The sequence below is a fragment of the Trichoderma aggressivum genome (genome assembly GCF_033847375.1).
Source record: "Trichoderma aggressivum f. europaeum strain CBS 100526 chromosome Unknown scaffold_012, whole genome shotgun sequence".
Lineage (NCBI taxonomy): Eukaryota > Fungi > Ascomycota > Sordariomycetes > Hypocreales > Hypocreaceae > Trichoderma > Trichoderma aggressivum.
In genome coordinates this window covers 58,162-84,013 of record NW_026946378.1, presented here as the reverse complement: position 1 = coordinate 84,013, position 25,852 = coordinate 58,162, and the positions used below count along the sequence as shown (strand labels likewise).

Sequence of the window (25,852 nt, the reverse complement as noted above, 5' to 3'; positions counted from 1 at the left end):
GTGGGGGATCAGTTGGTCTGATGGGGGCGAGAAGACTTTGATGCATAGACATTCAATTGACACCTGTAGAGTAAAGATTTGGATTTTTGGCCCATTCGCCAAATGCCTTCATTCGCGATTACTGTGACCACCCTTTACCTTCAAGTCACCCTTACTCATGGAACTCATGTACTGCTCCGAATCTCATCCCCGTGGTGTAGGGTAGCAGCGCATCATCTTGTGTTGGTAGTGTTGCCAACAGAAGGATAGTATTAGAAAGAAGGAGGTAGTAGAATAAGATCTTGAGTTATGTTGCGATATAAATCAGATCGAATTCATTTATTTTACATCTATAGGACTCTATTGAATTGAGCAGAATATTGCAATGTACTATTGCAGGTGATACCAATGCCCTGGTGCACTGAAACCATCAACCCATGCCCGCCAATCCCGAAGCTATAGATTGGGAGACAATTGGTGTTGAGCCTCGAATATTCATCTACATCCATCTCTTAGTCCCATTATGGCTGAGAAACGAGCCCCCATGCCCCGTCTCCAACGTCGAGCGAGCCACTGCCGCCAAGGAGCTCTCCGCAGCAGTAATTGGGTCCATCGCCTTGAAGCCCGGCGCATATTCATTAAATGTGGCCATGATTGCCTGTAAACGCGCCAAGTCCTCGCTTGATACTATTATCAGTCAGCAGGTTGTCGGATAATGAGGTTGTCCGAGGTTGAATCATACAAGTGGCATCACCCTCTGCGGTGTCGACGAGACCAGGGCATATGGTAAAGAACAAAAGCCCTTCATCTTGGTACGCCGCGTTGAATTTTGCAAACATGGTGGTCAAGCCGGCTTTGCTGATGGCATAAGGAGCTGCGTTGGCGAGTTTGATGCTGTTGATGAATTCTGGTATAAAATTAGCACTTGGCCAATCCCCTTATGCATCGCCGAAAGTCTTTCGTGATGAGACGATTAGCAGACTTACCAATATCGCCCATGCCACTCGATATTCCCACAATCTTCTTCAACTTGCCTTCTCGGACCAGAGGAAGGAAAGCAAAGATGGTTTTGAGGACTCCCACAACATTAATCTCGAAGCTCTTCTGCGCATCTTCCAAAACGGCCGGCACATCATTCTCGCTAGTCACAATACCATTAGCAATTCAACCTGGAATACGATATCGTCCATAGTATGTCTTACAAATCTTTAAAGTTTTTCAATTCTGTAGCTTTGCTCACGTAGGCGGCATTGTTAATCAGGACATCTAATCCTGCGCCTCCAAGGAAGCGCTTCGTTTCCTCTGCTGCCTCTTTCAAGGCCTTGTCATCAGTAATGTCTGCGGCCACAATGTGTACGTTGGATACGTTGTCGGCGCTTAGGCGAGCTTGAGTAGCCTTTGCATCCCGAACAAGTCCAATAACTTTGTTTTGAGGATCAGCAGCCAGAACCTTGATCATGCCATACTGTCGCGTTCGAGTTAGCATTGCGATTGATGCGATTACAGGCTACTTACACCAAGTCCTCTGCTTGCACCGGTCACGAGATAGCTCGGCATGTTGAATAGAGTAAATGATATTTATTTGATGTGTTGCGATGGTTAGGGGATGTAGAGCATGATCAGTCCATCGATCAGACGCATCTATTACCAATTATATATGTATCGTTTTTAATGTGGAATCTCTAGGTTGCATTCAATGGTATCTGACGGAATTAATAGATGTGAATCGAATTAATAATTTGTTTACATGACAAATGGGAGAGCTTGTCAATAGGAATAGAGCTGCGAAATGCATATACCTTGGCGAGTCCGGAACTCCGAGTTCAGACATCTCCGACCAAGGGACCACCTGCTGATGCCCATACATTAGTAAGATTCTGTACAGAACGAATACCATTCCATTGACGAGATATAATAAAGAACTTATTTAAAATCTAGAGCATAAATAGGAGCTATTGGAGTTATTCAGCAAAATTTATGACAGTGTTAATGGACTCGTGGCATACAGCTTATTAACGATGTCTATTGCTTGACATTACGGTGTCATACTCTTGAGACACAGCCCTTTTCTCGGTCGAAATCTAAGTAATTGTATAAAATATCTGTACTATAGCCCACAGCTCTTACAGCTTTATAAATCTTTCAGGGTCGATCCTAGAATCGTAGTTACAAAGTCGCTACCAAAAGTATTGGCAGGCGTCTGAAATCCTCCCTTCGCCTTCCCATCCAAGGCCCTTCTCGCAGCCTCAATACAGGCCACAGACGTAAAATCGTATCCATTAGGCGTATGAAGAACAGCCTTCTTGACGATCCCATCATCTCCCTTGGCGACCACAGAAGCATGGTATCGGTGTTCTTTCCTCTGCTCCGCCGTAGGGCCATCTGGCAGCGCTGCTAAATCTCCCGTTGGAAAAGCACCGTCAGACACATGGACAAAGGTCTTTATGTTGGGACTATTGGTCGACTTCCATATAGTGAGCAGGTCCGGAAGCGTCACTGGAAAACAGCTGACTGAGCCTTTCCCGTCGTCAAAGTCAAACTCGGCCGTATCTTGGACATTCTGCTCGATCAATTGCCCGTCTTGTCTCTTTAGACACTCAGCTGTGACGCCTTCGGCTGTGCTGATTGCTGAACCGCGCGAAATTGATCCGGAGACGAACAGCGCAACATCAACACTGGCCACCTTGTTGATAGTCTTGATAGCATGTCCGGCTAAACAGCCAAGCATAGCCACGCTGCCACCACACCCCGGCAAAAGCATAACATTCGCGTCCCTTGCCGCATCGTTCTTCTTCTCCGCCAATTGGTAGCTGATGAGTTCAGCAGATACGTCGAGATAGTGAACCCCGGATCTTATACAGGCATCCATCAGGGGCTCGGCGGTACGTGAATACGGCCCGGCACAACTGAGCAGCACGCGAATGCCACGCAAACTATCGTCTACGGCTTGGCCATCGTTGACGTCGAATGTGCGGTATGAAAACCCAAGCGATTCAGCGAGCTGTTTAACGCGGTCGGTGCTTCTTCCAGCTAACACGGGATTGAGACCGATGCTTTTCGCGTATTCGCTTGCAAGGCGGCCGGTATAGCCAGTGGCTCCGTAGATCATGAAATCGGCCATTGTTTCGAAGAGTCTGGCCGCAGTTGTGTTTGCGTGTCGAGAAGTGCTGGTAGATAGTTTTGAAGCAGAGTTGAGTTCTTAGACTAGGATTGCCCCAAATATACCCTCCTGGGCCTCACATCTTGAACGATACACGGCATAAAGGTTAAATTCTCCATTAATCATGGCTGCTATAAAAGTTTCAATCACTTGTAAAAAAAACGGACTATGGTCCACCGTTGAGTCTCCTATATCTGATGCACCCGGAGCTCCGGGTGCTAGGCTGAACCAAGCCCATCATTACCAACGTTCTTTTCCCGGAGATACATTGCGACTAAGCAACATTTGTCAGAAGAGAATTTGTAAGGTTCAAAATGACATGAACTTGTTGAAACGATGTCTGAGTGTTATACGTTGAACGAGATCTATATATGATACAGAAGATACTCTCGTCTTTGCCACGATAATTGAGACATTCAGAAAATTATCAAGCTACTTGTTCACCATCAACCTTCTTATTCACCGTCACAATGGCAATGAAGATTCAAAATCCAGCTGTTCCTTTCGACTCCAGAGTCGTTATTATTGGAGCCAACGGTTACATTGGCGCCGAGACATGTGACAAGTTCCTCGAAGCAGGATACCGGGTTCGCGGAACAGTCCGCAACGTTGACCAACATCGGGCTTGGATGCATGGGCTTTTCGATAAGAAATACCCCGGAAAGTTTGAGCTAGTGCAAGTCGTTGACTTTGAAGCCGACGGGGCATTTGATGAAGCATTCAAGGGTATGGAAGCCGCTCTCGTATCTGTTGGGTGGGTAATGTGCCAGGTCGGCTAATTTATGTGAGCATTTAGGTGCTGCTGTGGTTGTCTACGTCTCGACTCCCACCATCTTCGGTCCAGATCCGGCCCAGGTGGTCGATCCCGTCGTCAAGGGCACCATTAACACGCTCAAAGCCGCCGCTGAAGCCAATATCCAACGTTATGTCTACCTCTCCAGCTCTAAAGCCGTCGAAGCGCCCGTCTACAACGTGCCGCACAAGATTTCGGTAGACACGTTCAACCATGAAGATATTCGCAAGGCCCGCGAAGAGCCTACAGTTCCTACGGTAGAGAGAGCCATGGCTGTGTACGGAGCAAGCAGGGCTGCCGCAGAACTGGCTTTCTGGTCTTGGGTGAAGGAGAATGATCCTCCCTTTGTCGCCAACTGCGTTGTTCCTGATGGAAACTTTGGGCGTGTTCTGGATGCGGAACAACCCAACAATACCTCTGTGGGAATGCTGAAGCGCATCTTGGACGGCGACTGGAGCCGAGTGATGACTCTCGGTTCGTACCCGCTCTATGATACATGGATCTTTCCGTGAACGATGAATGTATTAATGTCAATGTCAATGTGCTAACGGTGAGGATTAGCTTGGATCATTAACGTCGAGGACTGTGCTTTTCTTATGGTCGCTGCCGCCGTGCTGCCTACCATCGCAAACGAGCGAATCTTTGCCTATTACACGCAGGCCACTTGGAACGAAATGCGCGCCAAGGTTCGTCAGCTGTATCCTGACCGCCCGGAGCTTGTCAAGGGGGAGGATTCCGACGTTGTGGGCAGAGACTTGTCGACGGCGGATGAAGTTGTGAAGCGAGCTGAAGAGGTGCTCAAGGAGCTTGGCCGACCTGGTTTCATCAGCGTTGATGATACTATTCGTGATTTCGTGGACACTGTGTACAAGGAAAGCCATTAATTCCACCACATGTCATCCCCTCATAGACTTGGTAGTATTCTTTAGAGGGGAATCTAAGACATCAGATGTGTCGATTTAGACTGTAATTTCAGGGGCATTCGAGCTTGGCAGAGATAGTGCGGCCTGCGTAGTGCTCGTGCATTTTTCGCCGTAATCATGGCCAGTTATTTCACCGGAGCAGCTCATATACCGTGGCCAACTAAGAGGATTACTCGGCGCAATTCACGCTCTAGCTGATGACACTCCGTCATAAGAGTGAGATTTGCCCTGATGTCGCTGATAAATAAGATCAATGTCGTATCTGTATACGCTTCAGCTGAGAATATTGCAACGATCAATGACACCCGGAAGTCCGAGAGAGCCGACTCAGCTATTCCTTGGCTAGTTCAAGTTCTAAACAGCCACCTCCGTCTACGATTCAACGCCACAAGGTTGAGTCTGTTTTATTAAGTAACCCACCTCTTCACCCAGGCATCCGGAAGTCCGAACCCATATCTCCCCTCTTGACATTGAATCCCTTGCATGAGTCGGAGTACCAATAGGAGAATCCCACAGCTCTTCTATATGCCTTTGTCACGAAAACAACATGCACTCACGTGTCCCCGCTGTTCTCGTCGTTTTACAAGAGGTGGGTTTCTGCTTGTATCAATGCGACAAAGATAACAGCAACAGGGCTAACCGAGTTCCCAACTTGCAGCATCGTCATTGACGAGACACTGCAAGCGCTGTCTCCAGGATATCAAGGGCCCATCAAGACGGAAATCGTGCCGTTCTTGCGCACGCGCCAAGCTGCGCTGTGATTTGCAGCGACCAAGTTGTAGTCGATGTCAAGAGCGCACTCTCACATGTGAATATGTGTCGAGAGATGGCACGGCAATAGCGGCAACAACGGCGGAAGAGTCGACGGTTCAGGGCAAATTGCAGGACGACAAGTCTCTCTTGAGTAATGAGGTTGTAGATGCATCGACTGACTCCTCAAGCCGGAAAAATGCATCATCTACAGAATCAATTGGCAAAAACAGGCCACCAGAAAGCGACGATGCTCTCTCTACGATTGACTACGGAGCAGCATCCACGCCTCGTTCTCAAGTAGACACCCCACAAGATACTGCATCTGATCGGGATGCCACGGCAGATTCCGTGACTACAGAATCCGAAATTAGCCGTGAGCTGTTGGAGAAGAGCGGGATTGACAACCCGGCACCGATTGCACCTGAATTAATCATATCCAACTACAGGCGTCGGTTGCTACTCAACGAAGCACGACGCACTCCGAATACCGATCCCGTTGCCAGACACACGATGTATTTCGTGATTCGCGCGCTCAAATCCTGGCCGCGAATGATGGGTTCGCATCTCACGAGCCAGCTTCCACCTATGATCCACAGACTCCAGTTAGCAGATGGCATACCGATTCCTCTCGCGAACTGTTGCACTTTGGCCAAGATGTGGATTATGCACTCGGAGGGGAGCCGCGACTTGGTGCAAAGTACAGTACACAATGAAGTCCGAAGACTACTTCAAGATGTGAGTTGTGACTTGAAGCTTCCTACTATGTACATGTTTGATACAGCTAACACGAACATGTCAACATTAGTATGACAAGTACAATGCGATGGAGCTCCTTGCAGCCGCACAGTCGCTGCTCATTCTCCTCATCATCCTCTTTTTTGGAATCGGAAACTCGCCGGCATTGGCTCATCCGATAGATGCACAACTGCTGGTTGACATGTGGAACGTCAAACACAAGTTAGCCAGCACAGGTTTGTTCCTAGAACAAGAGTCGAATCATACAATGCCACCTTGGAGAGAATGGGCAATTGTCTCCGCCAAGCGCCGCACAATCGTCGCCCTCCATCACCTCGAGTTTGCGTGGTCGCTTCGATTCGGATATCCGATCCTCACGTGCTTTGAGCTGGGACCATTCCCTGCACCCGCTGCCGGATATCTGTGGCAGAGTGACCGGGAGGAGGAGTGGCAGCGTCTTTACAAAGACTGGCTGAAGCAGTGGGCGGAGGGAAGTTATAAGATGACGGAGCTGTTTCGCGTCAATGGTAGCAAGGAGAGTGACGCTTTGGATGCTAGAAGCGAGCTGTGGCTGGCAGAAGCAGACGAGTTTGGCATGATGCTCATGGCAGAAGGTATGAATATTACTCGAATCAATTCGGCTTGGGGTCTGGTACATCACTAACACTTACAGCGAATGGTATTGGTGTTGAGTTTTAGACAAACAGACTGGGCTACCGATTTATGAAGCGATACGAAGGCATGGGACAAGGGGAAACGGAAACAGCCGAAAGGGAAAACCAAATACCGTGAACATGGGAAAATATTAATAGAGTATGAGAAGATCATGAGCGAAGAGGATGCCAAGGTCAAGCTAATGGGCGAGAACCACAGGCAGAACAGATTCAGGCAATCTTTGTTTGCGACGCCTCGTTTCGCCTTTCAGTGGCCTGGAGATTATATAGTTGCGTGCACCAGATATCAAAGCACACACGTGAAAAGGAATAGTCAAAACTATTAATATAATATAATGCATAGATGATGGGTGAGAGGTAAGGAGGCCGTCTTGTATAATCAATGTCGAAAGTATCTCCTCACCTGATCCTCGCCTCAAGATACATCTGCCCCCGTTATCGCCACTCCGGCTCTAGGGTAGCCAGTGCATCACGTGGTGCAGCCGCTATCTCGCCCGAGACCCTCATTCGACCGAATTGATTGACTACCAGCCAAAGTCACAAAAAGTTGCGAATCGTCCAACGAACCAGCTCTTCAGACCAACAGCAGCGGGTCTTGCGCTGCATTGATTTTGATTTGCGCATCTCGACGGGCATCTGCCAGCCTGTTGCTTATTTCTTCCGGTGGCTGGTGCTTTATCGAGTCTCATCGCCTTGTTTCGTTTGGGCTGCTGCTTTTGCGGACTTTGGTTGTGCGGGAATCCCATTTTTGGAAGAAGCCAGCTTGTCACTGTCACTGGAGGGGAGAGAGGAAAAAAGAAGAGAAGAAGAGGAATCCGAAATCCATCACCAGCTCGCTTCAATCAACCTGATCAGCTCCATCGACGCCCGACGTTTCGCTCTTTGCTCTGCTTCGTCCCGAATTCCGACACTCGCCTCATCTCACATCCCATCCCAATGCCCGAAGCAACGGCCTCCGGTGCCGACACGGGCGGCGCTGCTCGTTCTCGCGAGCACAACCAGGGCAACCAAGGCCGCACCTACACCGTCGAGCAAAAGGCCGCCGTCCTGCGCATCCGGAAATGCAAGCCCACCGCCTTTTACGACATCCTGGGCCTCGAGACCGTCCGCTCCTCGTGCTCCGACTCGGATATCAAAAAGGCCTACAGGAAACAGTCGCTGCTGACGCACCCCGACAAGAATGGCCACGAGCACGCCGACGAGGCCTTCAAGATGGTCAGCCGCGCCTTTGGCATCTTGGGCGACAAGGAGAAGCGAGAAAAGTTCGACAAGTTCGGCACAGACCCCGACAGCCGGTTCGAGAGCGCCAGGCAGCAGAATCCCTTCTCGGGCTTTGGGTCACGGCAGGCCGCGGCGGCGGGAGGCGGCGGCTGGGGGGAGGATGAGATGACGCCCGAGGAGATGTTTGCGCGTTTCTTTGGCGGCGGCGGTGGTCCCTTTGGCGGAGGCTTTGGAGGTGAGTGATTGTCTCGAGCATTGGAGCGTTGGAGCGTTGAGGCATTGTTATGGTACCGACGAGAGATGCTGACGATTAAGCGTTTGACACAGGTCCCCAGTTCGTCTTCAACTTTGGCGGCGGTCCCGGCATTCGAGTACACCAATTTGGCGGCGGCATGCCCCGAGCAAGACCGCGAGAGGCCCAGGGCGGCGCTCCTCAACAAGAACAATTCGGACTCCAGACGCTGCTGGGTCTCCTCCCCATCCTCCTCTTCTTCATTATCCCTCTCGTCACCTCCATCTTCTCCGGTGGCTCCTCCACACCCGCCACTCCGCGCATGGTTTTCGACGACCCCAAGGCGCCCTTCACCGAGGGCCGCACAACACCAAACCTCAACGTCAAATACTTTGTCATACCGTCCGACGTCGCCTCATATAGCAAGTCCAAGTTGACCCAGCTGGACCGTACGGCCGAAATCAACCTTGTGCGGCAACTGCGGTACGAGTGTGAAAACGAAGCCATGCACAAGAGACAATTGAGGGAGAATGCCATGGGGTGGTTCTACCAGGATCCGGAGAAGATGGCCGCTGCGGATGCATACAAGATGCCCGCGTGCCAAAGGCTAGAGACGCTTGGCGTGGGCCGGTCATAGGATCAAGGGGGAAGACGAAAAGAATTATAGGCATTAATGAGTGAGAAACAGGCATTAAAGACATTGATATGATATTTTATATACTTTGGAGGGGAAACGACTGCGGGGAGTTGGCGTTTTCTTTGTACGATGGCGTGAGAACTAGGTATGAATGAACCTTGCATGGCAGACATGACATGAGCGAGTTGATGCGATGACGATGAGCTTGCGAGGGATACATGTAAGAGACGGACTCTACTATATATATATCTCTATTCTTTTTTATACGCTACGGCGTGAGATTGGATGGAGGATTATGAGAAGGGGTGGTGAGAGGATGAAGTTTTATTCTATTCAATTGAAGGAGAGACAGTTGACTTGGCCATTTGAGAGTGATGATGAATATGAGTAGATGTGTCTTTACATAGGTACCTTTCCATATAATCAACAGCAACTCAATGTCAATATTCACAATCATCCTCTTGTGCATCAAGTGGCGGTACATTTACATGGGGGCCATGCATGTGAGAGAAGCTATTGATTCAGCTGAGCATCACCACAAAGCCTAGCCCTTCTCGTCCCTTCAACAGCCTCTAATTGACCCGCCAGGCCAATATTATCATCGAGATGCTGCTTGTAGCTTCACTGATTGGCCTGATGCTGCTGCCCCGCCAAATATCCCGCGATGCCCAATATTGGTGTGTATCTGCGAGCATTTAAAGCGTCCCCGCTCCGAGATTCTTGTACTTGGATTCTTTTTCTTTCTTTCTTTAATGCTTTATAACTGTATATCTTGATTCTTTGTAGTGAGACATGGCGGACTCGGAAGGTAAAACAATTCTGCACATCAACTTTGGCGACATCACCGACCAGCCGCTGTCCCTCAATGGAGCCACATCACGCAGATATCGCTTCCTCGACGGTGATGCTCTCGCCCATAAATCGACAATCCGCGTCTTGGAATACGAAGATCTTCCCTCAGTTCCCTATGCTGTCATCTCATACGTCTGGAGGGGTCTCTCTACTCATCCTGATGAGAAATCTCCGCTTCCGAGTATTCACGTTACAGGTGCCGAAGGCGCGGACCCGATATCTGTGGATGTTCTGAGACTTGTTGCTCTGGCTGCGGAACGACATGGGTGTGATCTAGTCTGGCTGGATGCTTTGTGCATTCTTCAGGCAAACGAAGATGACAAGGCGTGGCAGATCCAGCGCATGTACGACATTTACCGCTCTTGTCAGGAGTGCATCGTTGCCCCTGGTGGTCTTCAAAGACTAGTCTCCCTCACAGAGGAAACTTCGTGGGCAAGTCGGGCGTGGACCCTTCAAGAAGCCATTGCGCCGCCTTCAGTGCACTGCTTGTTTGCCTGGGACCGCGGCGACTGTTATATCCAATCGAACATGTTTGTGGAGGTGAAGGAGATTGAGAAGGATGTTGCAGCCATTGCGCCACTAAAGTCTACACTGGAAATGGCCATGAAGGGGAGCGGCGTAAGCATGCACGACGTTCAAGGAAACAAGATGGAGCTGCCATCTGAAGACTTCAAGATTGAGATTTTCGGCGACATGTCTCGAGATGGACCTCGTGTTAGGGAACTGATTGATGCGATGGACATGAAGGGCAGGACGGGCATGTTTACTGCAATCTGGCGGTCCTCGTTTATGCGAGCGGCGAAATACCCTGTCGATACGGTGTTTAGCGTCATGGGTATCATGGGCGTGACGCTTGACACGAGCAAATTCAAGAATGAGGATCGGCTGGGGGCGACGATTGCTTTGATGCAGGGAATCTTGGCGAGGGGGGAGCATGCCGAGTGGCTGGCCATTGCGACGAAGACGCTGCCGAATCCAAAGTTGTCGACGTTGCCGGTGTTTCCTCAGGTTGATGCCGCGCGGAGACCTGTATTGGAGACCAAGGACGGGATGAAGGATATTGGGGATGTCATGGACTCTGGCTGGAGACTTGCAAACACGCCAAAGGGGATAATGAGGGATGATGGGTATTTCCGGTTCAGCGCATTGGCGACGTCTGTGAATCAGAGCAACGAGGAAACGACGTCTGCAACCGTGTTTAACTCTGAGAGCGCTGGAAATTGGGAAGTCGTTCCAGAGGGGAGCGGGTCGCATACGGCTGTCTTGGTCGGTCAGTGGGAGCAGTACAACAATGGATCATTCGCAATGCTCATGAATCCATGGAACCGATGTCTGATGATATTGAAGGAACATGCTGCGGGCAAGTTTAGTAACGTGGGATATGCGTTTGTCAAGGAGGAGGTTGTGCAGACGGGCACTTGGAAAGAGAGTCTATTCGTGGTTGGAGGACCGAATTGAACGGGGGAAAGGCGAGTTCTTCGTGAAATAGAACGACGGATGAACCAATGAGCTCGGAGCGGACATGGAGGCGGCACGGAGGCGGACACGGATGCGGTGTGGATACAGGAGCGGACACTGCAACGGTCAACAGCGGAGTTGAATACGCCTTTGGAGATTGGGAGTCGTATAGCGGTGGTTGAGCGGACTAATGAGATAGAGAAGGGACTGAGTGATTTTATCTTTGTTGAGACGGAATTATGAGTTTGTATTGATGAAGTAATGCGGCAATTCTTTCATTTGTAAAGTTTTGTTTTCCTTGACTGTTTTGCTTAATGTCGGTGGGAGCGTTTCAGTATTTAGAGTCCTGTTGTTATTAATTGTCATCGGGTTTAATTGTCCAACTTGTCGTTCGGAATCCGAAACACACTCTGGTCAACTACATCCGATCAGATAAACCGACAGAAATATAACCTTTGTCAACTCCTATTTCTCAGCTAGTTGAACAACCTTCTTAATTCAACTCTCATGATTCTGTCTACATGTATCCACTACGGGCGATTACCCGCCTAAATCTCGATCACTCGAGATTTCCCGTTTGGGTAATTATTTCTCCTTTAGCCTTCACTTCTCACAAGCGGTGTAATTCCGCATTTGTCAGCCCTAAGCTTTACGCCCCAGAGCAATGATTGACCATCCAAAAAGCGTATGAAATGAAGGGCGGAAAAAAGAATAGTTCTAGACTATTCTCTAGCTCTCTATGTCCGTACTGCAACCTTGAAGGAGATGGGCAGACTCAAAAGTCTGATCATAGCTCCGCCCTGCTCGAGTTGAGAATGACAAGCTAGTCTAAACTCCGAGAGTCTGTCTCCATGGACAGTTGGTTATGCCCGATGGATTTGAGAAGGGTTGTCGATCCGAATTTATAATCTATCGAGATTGGAAATCTGGGCAAAGAAGGGTTCATGGTTCGTTTGTGGTGGATTGGTTGGACTTGACTGTGTCGCGATTCAATGTTGGCGCGAGAGTGGGTTGAAGATGAATGCGAAGAGTATAATAGATGCAGGATGCCATCATCAAGAATGACGTTTTGAAACACCATCAACAACAATATTTCAAGACATCTGCCCATCTCATCATCACAAACTTTCAAACAACTTTCACAACAAAGTCAACAAATCAACACCATGGCCATCCCAGAGACTTTCAAGGCCTACCGTCGCACCACTGGCGCCCATCCCCTAACCATCGTCCCAACCACCGAAACCACTACCAAAAACCTCGGTCCCAAGGATGTCCTCATCAAAATCCACTCCGTCTCCCTCAACTACCGCGACATTGCCATGCTCAGCGGCGTGTACCCGGCCAACGTCGTAGAGAAGGGCATCCCGGCCTCTGACGCCTCCGCCGAAGTGGCCGCCGTGGGATCGGCCGTGCAAAAGTTCAGGGTCGGAGACCGCGTTTCGCCAAACTTCTTTGTCAACTTCCTCACGGGCGAGGAGGAGGAGCCGGTGCAGGGCCTGGGAGGAGACGTCGAGGGTGTTTTGGCCGAGTATGCGGTCTTCTCAGAGGATCTGCTTGTGGGATTGCCGGAGTATCTGTCTTGGGATGAGGTGAGGCGTCAATTTTGTTGCCAGCTCGTTTTGTATTGATTAAAGTGGCCGGACTAACTGGATTATGTGCAGGCATCTACCATTGCTTGTGCTGGTGTTACCGCATGGTCTAGTGTTGATGGGCTGAAGGGTCTATCGCCAGAGAAGGACTATGCCCTTCTCGAAGGTAAGTTTTGCTCGCCAGCACTTCTATCCCTATTACGTACCGTCGTATTGACTATATGCTCTTTCTTTAGGCACTGGCGGTGTCAGCATCTTTTCCCTCCTCCTCCTCGTCGACGCCGGCATCAAGACCATCATCACCTCCTCCTCAGACGCCAAAATCGCCCAGCTCCAGAAATTGAGCCCCCTCGTCATTGGCATCAACTACAAGACCACCCCCGACATTGCCGCGGAGGTCCAGCGCATCACCAACGGCAGGGGAGCCAAGATTGTCCTCAACAACATTGGCCCGGCATCCATTCCATCAAACATTGATTCCCTGGCGTCGTGGGGTTCAATCAAGATTGTGGGATTCCTTGGAGGATTCACCGGGGACTGGAACCCGAGTAAAATCCTCGAGCTCCTGTGGAGGCGTGCCAATATCCAGTAAGTATTGCTATTGACAAGATGACAAGTCTTGACGGTTCGTGGCTAATATGAGTGTAGGGGCATTGCTGTTGGCTCGAAGCGTGATTTCGAGGATTTGAATGCTTATTTGGAAAAGCGAAAGATTAGCCTTGCGCCACTGCTGGATCGTGTGTTTACGCTTGATGAGACCAAGGAGGCGTTTGACCACATGATTGCTGGCCGCCACGTTGGAAAGATTATCATCAAGGTGGCCGAGTAAATGTGCGATCATGCAGCTTAGAAAATATGTTTATAAGGAACGCGAATGCTCTAGATTGAATAGACTTTGTTTTTAGAATCCGCTCGTGCAATCGGCAGTCATCTCATACAAGCACATGTCGAGGATAAAGAAACAACCCGGGTCAGAATATCCATTGACATTTTGACTAATAAAGGATATGCTGATCTACATATTTATAAGGTACAGACTTTAGATAATCGGTCCTGCCATCGTCAGCATGACGGGTGGTTGACTTGGCAATTTCCACCGACCCAGCCACTACAAGGATCTCATGAACATCACGGGTGATCCAACCAAGAGACGGAATTTTTTCGAGAAAGGTTTGGCAAGAGATTGCAGATATATGTGGCTCCATGTTAGAGACAAGGATATGTTTATGGTGGATGTATAAACAGCCTTTCATAGGATATACGGATGTCAAGATGCCGCCGCAAAGGTGACAAAGCTGCTACTTCTGCATGAACAGGACTTTTAGCGGTGATGAGTAGGTTGACGAGTTCGGTGAATTCTGCGCCGCAGCACACACAACGGACTTGCAGCCGCCGAATCTCGAGCAGACGTGGTGCGGTGAGTCGATGATGCGGGGGATCATCCGGAGAAGGACTCCGCTCTTGAACACATCCTCACGATTATTGCAGCTTACCAATTCGCGGGGAGCTACGTGACCGGATTAAAGGAACGAACAAATCCTCATAATTGGCGGAATGCAAAATGTGCGAGGCCGAGCGAGCGCCCAGCTAGGATGCCATTCGGCGGTTCGGCCACGAGCGGCCCGAATGATCAACGTCTTGATGTGAGAGGCCAGACACGTCAAGTCGACTCATTTTGAACCAACACGTGGACTCGTGATCTGGAACCACACTCTCCGACTGAGTTCTAGACTCTCGCCCCATGCGTGTGTGCGGCGAGGGAAGGGAACAGTCGGCGAGATGAGTGAGTCCGAGGTGCATGAACACGGGTGGAGAGCTTCAAGCTGGGTGGATATGCATACGACGCAATACGCAGAGGGTCGGATGGATGTGATTGGGGGCAAGAGATCTCGGTCTTTGGGTTGCCTCGCAGATGTGTTGCGGAAGTCATGGCTTCACTTGGCGGCAGGGTGCCGAGAGGGAGTGGTCAGTTGGAGTAGAGGAAGAGCCCAGAGCAGCAAAGACTACTGCTAGAGAGCGCATCGTAGCATGGAGATTCGTGACAGCATTCAGAGAACTGGTAACGACATCGACAGCGCCTGGGAGATGGCAATCTAGTGCACCACTCCGCGCAATAACGACGGTGGCAAACAACTCTGCGTAAACGCGCGCGAGCTGGCTGTGAGGCATTTCAACTCATGGAAAGAATGAGAAGAACAGAGAGTCTTTCCGGATCCAGATAGCAACGGAGATTGTTCGGTGCCTTGTGTATCGGTAATGACTTACTCAGAGGGTTGGTTCGATGAGAACTGGGGTGCTTTCAATGCTGCGTCTGGAGAGCTAAGTTCGGGTTGAATGAACCTGCTGACACGTCTCGATGAAGGAGTCTTTGCAGAGTTCAAGTTGTAAATTGGAAGAAAAGGTGTGGAAATAATTCGCCTTCCATCATCGTCAGCTGCTTCTACATACATAGCAACCACATCCAAAAGCATTGCTGGGCGGCAACGACGTCATCGTGGCCAATTCTGCGGCTGCATGTAAGGCTATCGAGCTCCGGTGGATCAACCCGGGCATCACATGATGGTTCCTGGCAGCTGCTTTAATTCAAATCAAGAGTCATGCAGGGCAACTTATTTTCTGCTAGAGCTCGAGGGGAAAGAGAAAAAAAGAGGACACGAGACAGGGACCCTGCATTAGCGAGGCGTGCGGCGGCGGGATCATCGATCGGGGACCCGGTGATCCGGCTCGGCAGGCTGAGCGGGAGCCAAATCGAGCAACAGGGCCAAAGTCGGCAATTCCAGGGTTTTGGGTTGATTAAGCATAGAGAATACCGGCTTGTGTAATACCAAGTTACGGGAGTAGTAATCTAACTTCCATTGTAATTTGGTAATGGCTATCCGGCGGTAACTCGTAAATACATGTAACCATCTGGGCAATAACCTGGGGATAACCGGCCAACTTTTGTTTTGCTGTGCCGAGGCAATGTAAAAGCCTAGGTTAGTAGGTACAGTATTACACACTTCTCGCATTAACACAGGGGCTTAGTTATTAAGCACACTCGGAATGTGTCAACTTTTTTCATCTGCTTACTCGTACCCCAATTTCATCTCGGGGAAATGCAGGGTCCCGACAATTCTCCGCCACTCGTCATCGACCACTAGCCACGTTGCTACGCCCCAGCCATGAGCCACTGAGGCGGTGCATTCTGTGGCGCAGCTCTCAGTTCGGTGCTTGGGCATGGAAACAAAAGGAGGGGCAGTCGATGGCGCTAGTCCCAGAACGGTATGGAAAGGGGGGTAGGCAGAGGCCGCCGTGACGTATTACCAAGCACCTGCCGAAGGTGCCCGAATCACCGACAGGGGAGGAGCAGCAGGTCGCCCTTGCCGCATCGCAGCAGCGCATCGCATTCGTATTGCACTGTGGAAGGTGGAAGGAGCCATGAGTAATGAGTAATCCCGAGCTGGCAGCTTCTCTTTTGCTCGTTTCAACGCCGTTTAATATTAGGCTATTGACAGCTTAACTTTCTCCATCTCGATTATACGCGTAAATACGGAGGTTTCTTATTGCTTAGCACCAATATTTTGGGTATACGTACGCATCCCTCTTGCCTTGTCCTTATTAAACGGCCCTAGCACGGCTGAATATATATATAGCGACGCCTCCTGCCTGTCGCATCTCCGGGGGGCATCACCTGTTAGATTTGTCATCAGCAAACTCTCCTCTAAACAACTCAATAAAGACAAAGGAATATATATAGGTGCCGCTCGGTGTTTGTATATATTTATTACACTTGACGTCACCATCTCTAAAGATTATCTTTGATCTTGCCTTTAATATCCTCATACAACCTACTATAGCATACAGGCAGGACGACGACACACAACAACAACATGACTGATGTCGCATCGCCTCGAAACAACCACCCGACTCTAGACCACGACAACAATAACAATAACAACGACGCAGCTTCACCGCCGTCATCAACAAACAGCCTCATCGGCAATAATGAAGCGATCGGCGCAGAAGCCACCGGCGACATGCAAGTAGACGCAGCCCCGTCAGCACCGTCAGCGTCAGCGCCGGACATGGACCAGCTGCATCACGACGACATCGACAGCGAGGGCGAGTGTGAGAGTGAGAGTGAAAACGCCGCCGATCGGGAGACTGTCAGCATCACCGTGTCGCATCGAGGCCACAAGTTTCCCTTTGAGATCGAGGCCGATCTCACCGTCACCGACTTGTTCCGCGAGATTGAGAGTGTCCTCGAGATTCCCTTTGAGAACATCAAGGTCATGGTGCCCAAGGGCCCCTTCCTCAAGGCGCCCTTCAAGGATCCCGAGTATCAGGTCAAGAACCTCGCTGGAAAGACCGTCACCGTCATGGGCTCGACCTCTGCCGACGTCCAGGCCGTCCAGGCCATGTGCCAGAAGCTCAGCAAGATGAAGGCGGCACGGGAAGCCCAGCGCTCCAAGGCAAAGGCTAAAGGTCCGGCTCGGCGTCGCGGGCTGCAGGCTGCGGAAGACTCCAAATATACTTTCTTGCAGGTTCGACCGCTCTCCGGATTACCGCATCCCGAGCGCAGTCTCAAGCTGCTGAACCGGCTCAAAGAGGACCCGGGTATCAAAACAGCTATGCGAAAGCACAAGTTCACTGTCGCTCTTCTTACGGAGATGGAGCCGCTGGCGCATACGGAAACGACACACGAGGGAACATCGCGCATTTTGGGTCTCAACCGCAACCAAGGCGAGGTGATTGAGCTGCGACTACGAACTGACGCCCACGACGGCTATCGTGACTACAAGACGATTCGCAAGACGCTCTGTCACGAGCTCACTCACAACGTTCATGGGCCTCATGACCGACAGTTTTGGGATCTCTGCCACCAAATTGAGCGCGAGGTAGACGCCGCCGACTGGAAGTCTAACGGCCGGACAATCGGCGAGACATCTCGATACCACATCTCAGGCCAAGACCAAGACGAGGAAGATGTTCACGAGGACGACGGCGGCTGGACTGGTGGCGAGTTTGTCCTGGGCGGCAGCAAAGCGAGCAGCGCAGGACTCAGTCGGCGAGAGATTTTGGCGCAGGCCGCGCTGGACAGACAAAGGAAAGAAGAGGTTGAGGAGTGTAATGCGGAGAAAGGCTGGCGGCCGTGCCAGAGACCGCAGCCGAACAATGACCGCAACTTGTGAGGTTGAAAAGAAAGTGTGAAGAAGCATTTGCATCAGTTGGCGTTATAATGGCAGTGGGGATCAAAGCAGCTGTTTTTTTGATTTGTTATTTGTAACCTGGGAGCGTGATGGAACGGGGTATTGCCCCGGCTTGTAAATTTAGATGGAATCATTGCGCAGCGGATGAAGACGAGGAGATTACTTGCTCATCATATCATGTCATATTGTTTACATAGGTACTACTATCAGGTACTACATCAATCTCGACCAAATCATTTCACTAGCTTACACTCACATACACTTGTCAAAGTGACTGAACCTTTCTCGCGTCTCCTCAATACGGCAGCGGATCCAGGTCCAAGCCGTCAACCGTCAGCTTGAATGCGTCGTTTCTCGAGTAGCTTCCCGCCGCATCCAGATCGAGTCTGCCGCGGATACAATCACGCAGGTCAATGTCGGCGAAAATGATGCCATCTTCGTCTTCCCACTGCGGACCAGCGAGGACATCGCCAAACGGAGACACGATGGAAGAGCCTCCGCGAGAGAGGAAGTGCGGAGCTTTGGGAGCGGCGGCGGGCTGAGTTTGGTTTTGTTGCTGGACTGGTTCGTCTTCTTGTACTTTGGGGAGTTGATAGTTCTGCAGCTGCTGCATCCTCTGCTGCTCGTCTGACTTTCGCGACTGCTCCTCTCCCTGCTTCTCGCCGTTATCCGCCGGGCAAGACAGCACAATCTCGTTGCCGTCCTCGTCAAACACGCTCTTCCGCCGCCCGTGCCTCACCTTTGGCGGCGGCACCGCAAACTCGAAGCCGTCGTCGGCAACGACCGCGGAGCTCTTCCGGCCGCTCCGTCTCGAGCCCCCGGTCACCGGCACGACATCCCGGTCGCCCGCGTCGGCGGAGTCCGGCTCGCCCCGGACGCACATGTTGCTGCTGACGACGAAGCAGCGGCCCTCGATGCCGATGGTGCGCATCAGGCTGAGCCAGCCTTCGCGGCCGTCGGCGGTGGGGGCGAGGTAGAGGTTGATGTTTTGGGCGTAGAGGGATTGGCGGAGGAGAGGCATGTAGTTTTCCCAGCAGATGGCGGCGGCGAGGTTGATGCGTTGGCCGCGGATGAAGGTCGTGACGGCGCGGAGGGTTGAGGGATGGCCTTGAGCCCACATGAGACGCTCGGTGCCGGTCTTGTAAGAGATGCATATATTAGCCGGATGTACTTGTATAAGATGCAGCGCAGCATCGTGAACCAGTAGTTCAGTTGAGTTGAGTTGAGCTTACCGGCATCACCTTGCGACGCTTGCCCATGATGCCCTCCTTGGGACACACATAGACCGCCGCGCAGTACAAGCTGCCTCCCGCCTTCTCAATGCACCCCGTCACAAAAAAGACGCCCGTCTCCCGCGCAATCCGCTCCAACTCCTCTCGCGAGCCATCGCCTCGACCGCTGCCGCCGAGCTCGTAACCAGGCAACTCCCTCCTCACCCACTTCACGCCCGCCCCGGCACTTCCATCGCCAACGGTGTCGCCGAGATCGATTGCCTTGTCAAAGTACTGGGCAAAGGATTCCCGGCCCTCGGCGGTTCGGCTGCCGACGACGCAGCCAAAGGACGTGCCGCGCGGGTAGCCGCCGATGAAGGCTTCTGGCAGGACGAGGATGTCGATGCGCTGGGCGGCGGCGCGGGAGACGATGTCGTGGAGGTGGGCGATGGTGAGGGGGGTTGTGGCCTGGGTATTGGGTGAAGCTGTTCCCACACGGATGGCCATGGTTGAAGGAATGTATGTATCACGGAGGAAAGGGGAAGTACAAGATGGAGATGGAGATGGAGATGATGTTGAAAGGTTACAAGTTTGGATGATAAACTACAAAGACAAGACACAGCAACAATGGGGAGAATGAGGAGATAGAATGCAAACAGCTTGCTTGTGCCCGCACTTCTCTTCTCCAAGCAGAAACAAACGCTTTAAGCTTTTGCGCCATGTAAGCTCAGCTCATCGACATCATCCTTAGTAACCCACACGCAAAACCGCCTTTTGCCGCTTCCAGCTGGTTTTGTTTTTTGCTCTCCTCACTTATTTCCATTCTGGGATCGTCATGGTACCATTCCCTTGCCTCCCCTGGGAAATGTCGCCCGAGCATCTCGAGACTTTTACGTACTTGTTTTTTTGATCCACCGCTGTATATCAATACAATAAATTGAGAATTTTTTTTTTGGATCAAAAGAGTCAGTTTGAGTCGTTTTGAAAAGATCCCGAAGTCGGCCGATGAGCTGCGTGCGGCATGTGCGGCATAATTTGATGGTTTTTGGATGTTTGCGGCTTGGTGGAGGGGTTTGGAGTCTAGATGCTCGGCGACTGAGCGGAGGAAGTGGATTGCTCAGCATTAGCGTTGAATGGAGGTTGTTGATGTTCTTTTTATGTTGGTGATAATACTACACGTAGCTTGGTAACCCTGTTTTCGAGTGATTGGCAGTTGTATTAGAATGAGGTTGTCTATTACCGATGACTCTGAATATTCTCAACCAATCTCATCCATCATCATCGAAGCAGCCAAGTATTTATCCATTGGCAAACAATCATCAATCAAAGGTCCTCGTCTGAAATCTTTATGGCAAATGGGAGTCCTGATGCACGCCCAATTACAAGTTTGGATCCAAAAGCAAACACCTGTTTTGGCCGATATTCCGGCAATATCCATAGCAGCTTCTCACGATTCCTCATGATCCAGGCGCCGTCGGGACTGATGTGATACTTAGTTAAACAGTCCTTCCAGTTTTTGGACTCCGGTAATTCGACGCCCATGGTGAAATCAAAGTTAATGAAGCTTGTGTCCAGTGACCAACTCGGCGGATATGCTTGATTGAACGTCCTCAAACAGGCACCTGTTGCCACATCCCAAAACGCCCCTCGCCAAGAACGAACAGCTGCAAGCCGCTTTCCATTTGGGGAGAAGGCTAACTCTGGAGTCGGGATGAAATAAAATTCGTCAGGAAGAGTCAAATGCAGCTTCTCCGTATAAAAACGCATGCTATAATCATCGTCATGGCCTGTCCAAGCAAATTGTTCACCATCAGAAGATATAGCTACGTCAGTAGGGAGACACCGGTATATCTGTTCCTGCTGCAACTCTTTCAACAGTCGGCCTGTACGAGACTCCCAAACCTCAACTCTCAAAGTTGTTAGGCCTATTATGAATCTTTGACCATTTGCCGAGAGGGCGATAGAGCATATGGATGGATGATTGGGATCGAGAGGCAAATTGCACGAAGGTAAAAATTTCTCCGACTCTGCGTCCCATATTTCAATACGCTTTCGATCATCTGAAACTGCTGCAAAAATGCTTCCGTTCGCAGAGATTGCTATTTTACTGTAGGCCTTTTTAAAAGGTTGTGTAATGCATTTGTTTCCAGAATCGTCCAGCAACTGGATTCGAGATGTTCCAGTAGAAATCATAGCGAGTCGTTGGCCACCCTTAAATATCAAGTTATGTCTGGTGCTGAAAAAGGATGCGATTTTCTCCTCGTAATCTTTTAGTTGAGCGTCCCATATTTTAACGATGCGGTCAGAAGAGGCTGAAGCAAGCCATGCTCCGTCTGGTGAGAATGATAAGCAATCGGCACCATCCTGATGTCCTGTAAATGCTTGAAGACGAAAGTGTTTTTTCCAATCCCAGATGCTTATTTTTCTATCCCCATGTGTTGCTATTCCAAGCAGATGACTATCTTGTGAGAATGCCAATGCAGATATTCCATTGACTTCACTGAATACCTGCAAACATATAGTCGATGAAACGTCCCAGATCTTGGCCTCTGTGGGACTCATCCCAAATGCAGGGCCCCCCTTCATAGATGCAAAATACCGATTATCTTGTGAGAAACACGCGTTCAAACCAGATGAGTCAGATGTGGCTCCTTTCAACGTTTTAGGCGAACGAGTTGTTTTAGATTTCATGTCAAGAATCCTGATTTCGCCTTCAATTGCATATGCGACCCATTGACCGTCAGGCGACAGGATTGTTGGCACGCTGTGAAATGGAAGATTGGTTTCTTCCTCGCATCCACGTCCCAGTTCTAATTTGAGAATGTTACGTAGTCCAGTGCCCGTCAGAAGAAGTCTTTGCTCATCCTGAAAGACCACTGAACCCGTGTAAAACCGCTCATGTAGCGGAACGTGTTGCGTCAAATCCAAGGTTTGCAAACAAACATCTCGACGTATGTCCCACACCGAGATGCATCCAACTGCCATGCAAGCAAGCTTGCCGGCCTTAGAAAACGCCATGGCTATGATCCGACGTTCCCGTTGGCCATCCATAGAGAAAGTCTGCAGGCAAGTACCAGATATAGAATCCCACACTTTGACTATGCCGTCCGTATCTGTGGACGCTAGAATACCATCAGAGGAAAAACTGACGCATTGAATATTCTTGACGTGGCCTTCAAGTGTTTGTAAACACGAACTCCACTGGGAATCAATATTTGGTATGCGAGAGATCCATTTGGCGCGAGATGCGTCGAATCTTTCTCGAACAAGGCTCTTAGCCGGAGCAAATGTTAGAACGGAGCTGTAGAGCTGCAATGGCGCAGCGTCAATGACGTGTCGGAAAGACAGAATAAGTCGCTCGGCATCTTGTAGAAATGCTTTGACTTGTACTCCATCGGAGGGCTGTCAAGGTCAGCATGTGCGAGCGAACTAGGATTGGAAAATGTACTGACATGTACGACATCTTTCAGCTCTTTGATCAGCGACGCGATTTCTGAAGTTCGTCCCAGCAAACTCATTGCTTCAAGCCAGTGGAGGAGATGGGAGAGTAAGAAGGAATGCCAATCATCGCCGTCTTTGACACTTGATTGACTCCTTTTGACGTGAAAAAGCCAAAATCGGCAAGCGTATTGTACCCCTTGCGATAAGCATTCATTGACTTTTTCCACTGCAACCTCGTTTCGATGCGTTCCAGGTGTTTTCAATTTGCACATGTTTTCCCGCAGGGCACCACATAGAAGCTGGTGGCAGCGAGATGCCAACAGGGTATGGATTCCTATAGGATTAATTATCAACTTCTTTTTGGTTCCAGGCCCGGCGAGAAAATCTCTGAATGACTCATGAAACAATGTGATCGGTGACTGAATGTCTTGTTCTGCTGGAACTACAAGAACTGACTCAAAAAGCTGTAGTTCTTCGCGAATCTCTGTCTCAGGCAGCTTGAGAAGCTCGGCTAGGCATCTGACTGTTACGGCATTCGCTAACAAAATGACCGAGCCAATAATCTTTTGAAAATATGCTTCTGCTTCCCCGTAGCATTGATCATCGAGGTCATAGAATCTTCGCTCTATGATGGAGCCATATAACTTGTGCAGGTCACCAGAAATTTTAGTTTCCAATATGTGACGAAGGCGACCTCGAGGCCCTCCCGGCATTTTTGTTTGTTTAATAAAACGAGTAGAGAAGGCAGCGAATTCAAATAGCGGACAGGCTCGCTCTGTAAGTTTCTCGAGATTTTCCACGTCAGAGGGATTGGACCATAGATCACCCCCTGGAAGCGGGTCTAAGAGGCCATCGATCTTTTCCAACTCAACCCGCAAATAACGTTCAATGTCTTGCTTGATAGTCGCTGATGTGGATTTTTCAAGCTCTTTCATCTCGCATCTCTCCTCAGAGATATGATTAAAACTAGATTGCGAGTGATGATCAAAGCGGCTAGTCAGAAAACATTTGACTGGAAGTTGAGTAGAGTAGCCATCTTGGGATTGCGTGAGCTGCTGAACCAGGCCAGTTAGATCTTCGCTCGAATCACATTCGTCGTGAGCGTCAACGATAATGATTATAACTTTAGACTTGTTGCGTTCTTGCTTCCGCAAAGGTTCCTGAATAAATTTCTTGAATTGAATCCTTGGGTCTTGTTCTGGAAGCGAAGGATCTGACTCCAATGCGTCTTGGACAGCTTTGGCGAAGCTGGGCCATTGCCTCACAAGCTGAGCGGCTAAAGTCGTAAAAAATCGCTTGAGTTTAGCTCGATCGCCTTCGCCTCTTTTGAAAAAGAAGTTGGCAGCGATGCGGTTCTGTCCAGCCACCCTGCTGGCAATGGTGCGTGCAATGGTAGATTTCCCCGTGCCGGCTTTGCCTTGAAGCCAGTAGAGATACTTTTGCGACGAACTACTGTCATCAAGCCAGTCGAAAATATCTTTTAATATCTCTTCTCTCGTTTGAGGGAGACATTCTGAATGGCCTCTTCCGTATTCGTCGAGCCCAGGGTGAAACTCTGCATCGGCAGCGGTAACGGATATTAAACGGTCGAGGACAGCTTGTTGAAGCGTATTAATCTTAGGTGGTGTTGTACTGTAGTTTTCAGTTGAGAGCAAGACTTCGTAATGTTAATGATAATTATTACTTACGGTTGTATCCGATGCAACTGTACTGTGAGCTCTTTGTATAAAGGATCCTTCAAGCTAACGCACTTATTCAAGCCAGTGTGATCTGTATCGACTTCAAAAACGTCGGCAAAGTTTGCACCAAAAGTGGCTGACTCCCACGGGACAATCTATTTTATGTGAGTTACTGTTTGAGTAAAGAAATCTCCTTCATCAATAGACTAACTTTACCAGCGTAAAGCCAATTCAGAAGGTATGTTGGCTTTTTTTCGCAGATTGTAACAATCTGGGTTTCTCTACCCTTCTTTTCTTTCTTTTCTCTAACACAAGCTTGGAAAGCTTTACTTAGATTCACAAGCATCTCTCCATTGCTTCTGAGTAAGAGTAGTAAACCAGTGTTTGAACCTAGGAAGCCAGTCAAGTAGGCAAGGGTGGCTCCAAAACCGGCAACCGGGCTGCCTAAATGAGGCGTTCCCAAGAAGATGATACCGCACGTGTCCTCCAAGATTCTCTGGGAATCCTCCGGATCGCTAGATAGTGCCTGTAAAGCATTGTAAGCAACTTAAGTTAGATTGTTATGTAAACAGGACGACATCAGGGACTGTCAACATACCTCCTTGATGACTATTCCACCAAAGCTATGTCCTACAAAAATTAGGGGTAGACGCTATATGCCATGTTAGTGGCATTTATTATCAATATCACCTATTCTTTCCTTACAGGATGAGTTTTTCTGTGCTCAGTAAGGGATTCTATGAGGCGAAGTCCAATGTCACGCGCCGATTCAAAGCAAGCGTCAACAAGCCAGTCTGAATTGTACGCAAAATGAAGAATTCGCGCGTCTGAAAATCTCTCATCTTTCATGAGCAAATCTTTAAGCAAATGAACAGAGTGCTGATTATCACTAGTTTTGTACTGTGAACTGGGTTTGCATGTCCAAGTGTGCTCAGGGCTAGCCCCAAGACCATGTACAGCAATGATCCTAGACTATGAGCTATTGGACACCAAATCAATGCAGAGATACGACATACTCATACTTGACAGGACCATCATCAGATTCATCAGAGAGGATCTGAAGGCCCATTGAACGGCCATCTCGTCTTCGAATCTTTGCGTAGAGGCGATACAACAGAGAGGCTACCAACGGCAGCAGAAGAAGAAATGTCGTGATTGCTTCTCGTGCAGTTGGTTTGCGAGGCATAGGAATCCACTGCATGAGAGGCATATTCATCACTGAAGTCGGCTGATTGTTAGATTACTTTCTAACACTAAGTCGCGGGTGTGTCGAGTAGAATGTGTCGAGTCCCATAGGAACTGAGATACTGGGCAGTCAGTCGC

The 25,852-nt window shown here is 49.8% G+C and overlaps 9 protein-coding genes across 9 annotated transcripts; 5 read left to right on the top strand and 4 right to left on the bottom strand.

Annotated features, from left to right (window-relative positions):
• Positions 1 to 478: 478 nt before the first annotated feature.
• On the bottom strand, positions 479 to 1,536 carry Triagg1_3914 (uncharacterized protein; the record flags this gene model as incomplete). The annotated part of the gene is made up of 5 exons (XM_062898259.1): positions 479 to 666; positions 722 to 886; positions 966 to 1,120; positions 1,182 to 1,444; positions 1,495 to 1,536. 5 exons carry the CDS (start codon positions 1,534 to 1,536, stop codon positions 479 to 481), a joined length of 813 nt encoding a protein of 270 aa, XP_062756934.1.
• A 574-nt stretch (positions 1,537 to 2,110) lies between these two features.
• Positions 2,111 to 3,100, bottom strand: Triagg1_3913 (uncharacterized protein; the record flags this gene model as incomplete). Its single annotated transcript, XM_062898258.1, has 1 exon — positions 2,111 to 3,100. One exon carries the CDS (start codon positions 3,098 to 3,100, stop codon positions 2,111 to 2,113), a length of 990 nt encoding a protein of 329 aa, XP_062756933.1.
• Positions 3,101 to 3,609: 509 nt separating this feature from the next.
• On the top strand, positions 3,610 to 7,042 carry Triagg1_3912 (uncharacterized protein; the record flags this gene model as incomplete). The annotated part of the gene is made up of 7 exons (XM_062898257.1): positions 3,610 to 3,865; positions 3,936 to 4,406; positions 4,494 to 4,797; positions 5,514 to 5,612; positions 5,680 to 6,343; positions 6,414 to 6,957; positions 7,017 to 7,042. The coding sequence occupies 7 exons, from the start codon at positions 3,610 to 3,612 to the stop codon at positions 7,040 to 7,042; spliced, it is 2,364 nt and encodes a 787-aa protein (XP_062756932.1).
• Positions 7,043 to 7,953: 911 nt separating this feature from the next.
• Positions 7,954 to 9,107, top strand: Triagg1_3911 (uncharacterized protein; the record flags this gene model as incomplete). Its single annotated transcript, XM_062898256.1, has 2 exons — positions 7,954 to 8,473; positions 8,566 to 9,107. 2 exons carry the CDS (start codon positions 7,954 to 7,956, stop codon positions 9,105 to 9,107), a joined length of 1,062 nt encoding a protein of 353 aa, XP_062756931.1.
• Positions 9,108 to 9,899: 792 nt separating this feature from the next.
• Positions 9,900 to 11,417, top strand: Triagg1_3910 (uncharacterized protein; the record flags this gene model as incomplete). The annotated part of the gene is made up of 1 exon (XM_062898255.1): positions 9,900 to 11,417. The coding sequence occupies one exon, from the start codon at positions 9,900 to 9,902 to the stop codon at positions 11,415 to 11,417; it is 1,518 nt and encodes a 505-aa protein (XP_062756930.1).
• A 1,166-nt stretch (positions 11,418 to 12,583) lies between these two features.
• Positions 12,584 to 13,838, top strand: Triagg1_3909 (uncharacterized protein; the record flags this gene model as incomplete). Its single annotated transcript, XM_062898254.1, has 4 exons — positions 12,584 to 13,009; positions 13,082 to 13,175; positions 13,246 to 13,597; positions 13,658 to 13,838. 4 exons carry the CDS (start codon positions 12,584 to 12,586, stop codon positions 13,836 to 13,838), a joined length of 1,053 nt encoding a protein of 350 aa, XP_062756929.1.
• Positions 13,839 to 16,878: 3,040 nt separating this feature from the next.
• Positions 16,879 to 18,180, top strand: Triagg1_3908 (uncharacterized protein; the record flags this gene model as incomplete). Its single annotated transcript, XM_062898252.1, has 1 exon — positions 16,879 to 18,180. One exon carries the CDS (start codon positions 16,879 to 16,881, stop codon positions 18,178 to 18,180), a length of 1,302 nt encoding a protein of 433 aa, XP_062756928.1.
• A 313-nt stretch (positions 18,181 to 18,493) lies between these two features.
• On the bottom strand, positions 18,494 to 19,916 carry Triagg1_3907 (uncharacterized protein; the record flags this gene model as incomplete). Its single annotated transcript, XM_062898251.1, has 2 exons — positions 18,494 to 19,336; positions 19,431 to 19,916. The coding sequence occupies 2 exons, from the start codon at positions 19,914 to 19,916 to the stop codon at positions 18,494 to 18,496; spliced, it is 1,329 nt and encodes a 442-aa protein (XP_062756927.1).
• Positions 19,917 to 20,732: 816 nt separating this feature from the next.
• Positions 20,733 to 25,745, bottom strand: Triagg1_3906 (uncharacterized protein; the record flags this gene model as incomplete). Its single annotated transcript, XM_062898250.1, has 7 exons — positions 20,733 to 22,811; positions 22,862 to 24,482; positions 24,539 to 24,684; positions 24,741 to 25,055; positions 25,128 to 25,181; positions 25,235 to 25,496; positions 25,546 to 25,745. The coding sequence occupies 7 exons, from the start codon at positions 25,743 to 25,745 to the stop codon at positions 20,733 to 20,735; spliced, it is 4,677 nt and encodes a 1,558-aa protein (XP_062756926.1).
• Between the last annotated feature and the right edge of the window lie 107 nt (positions 25,746 to 25,852).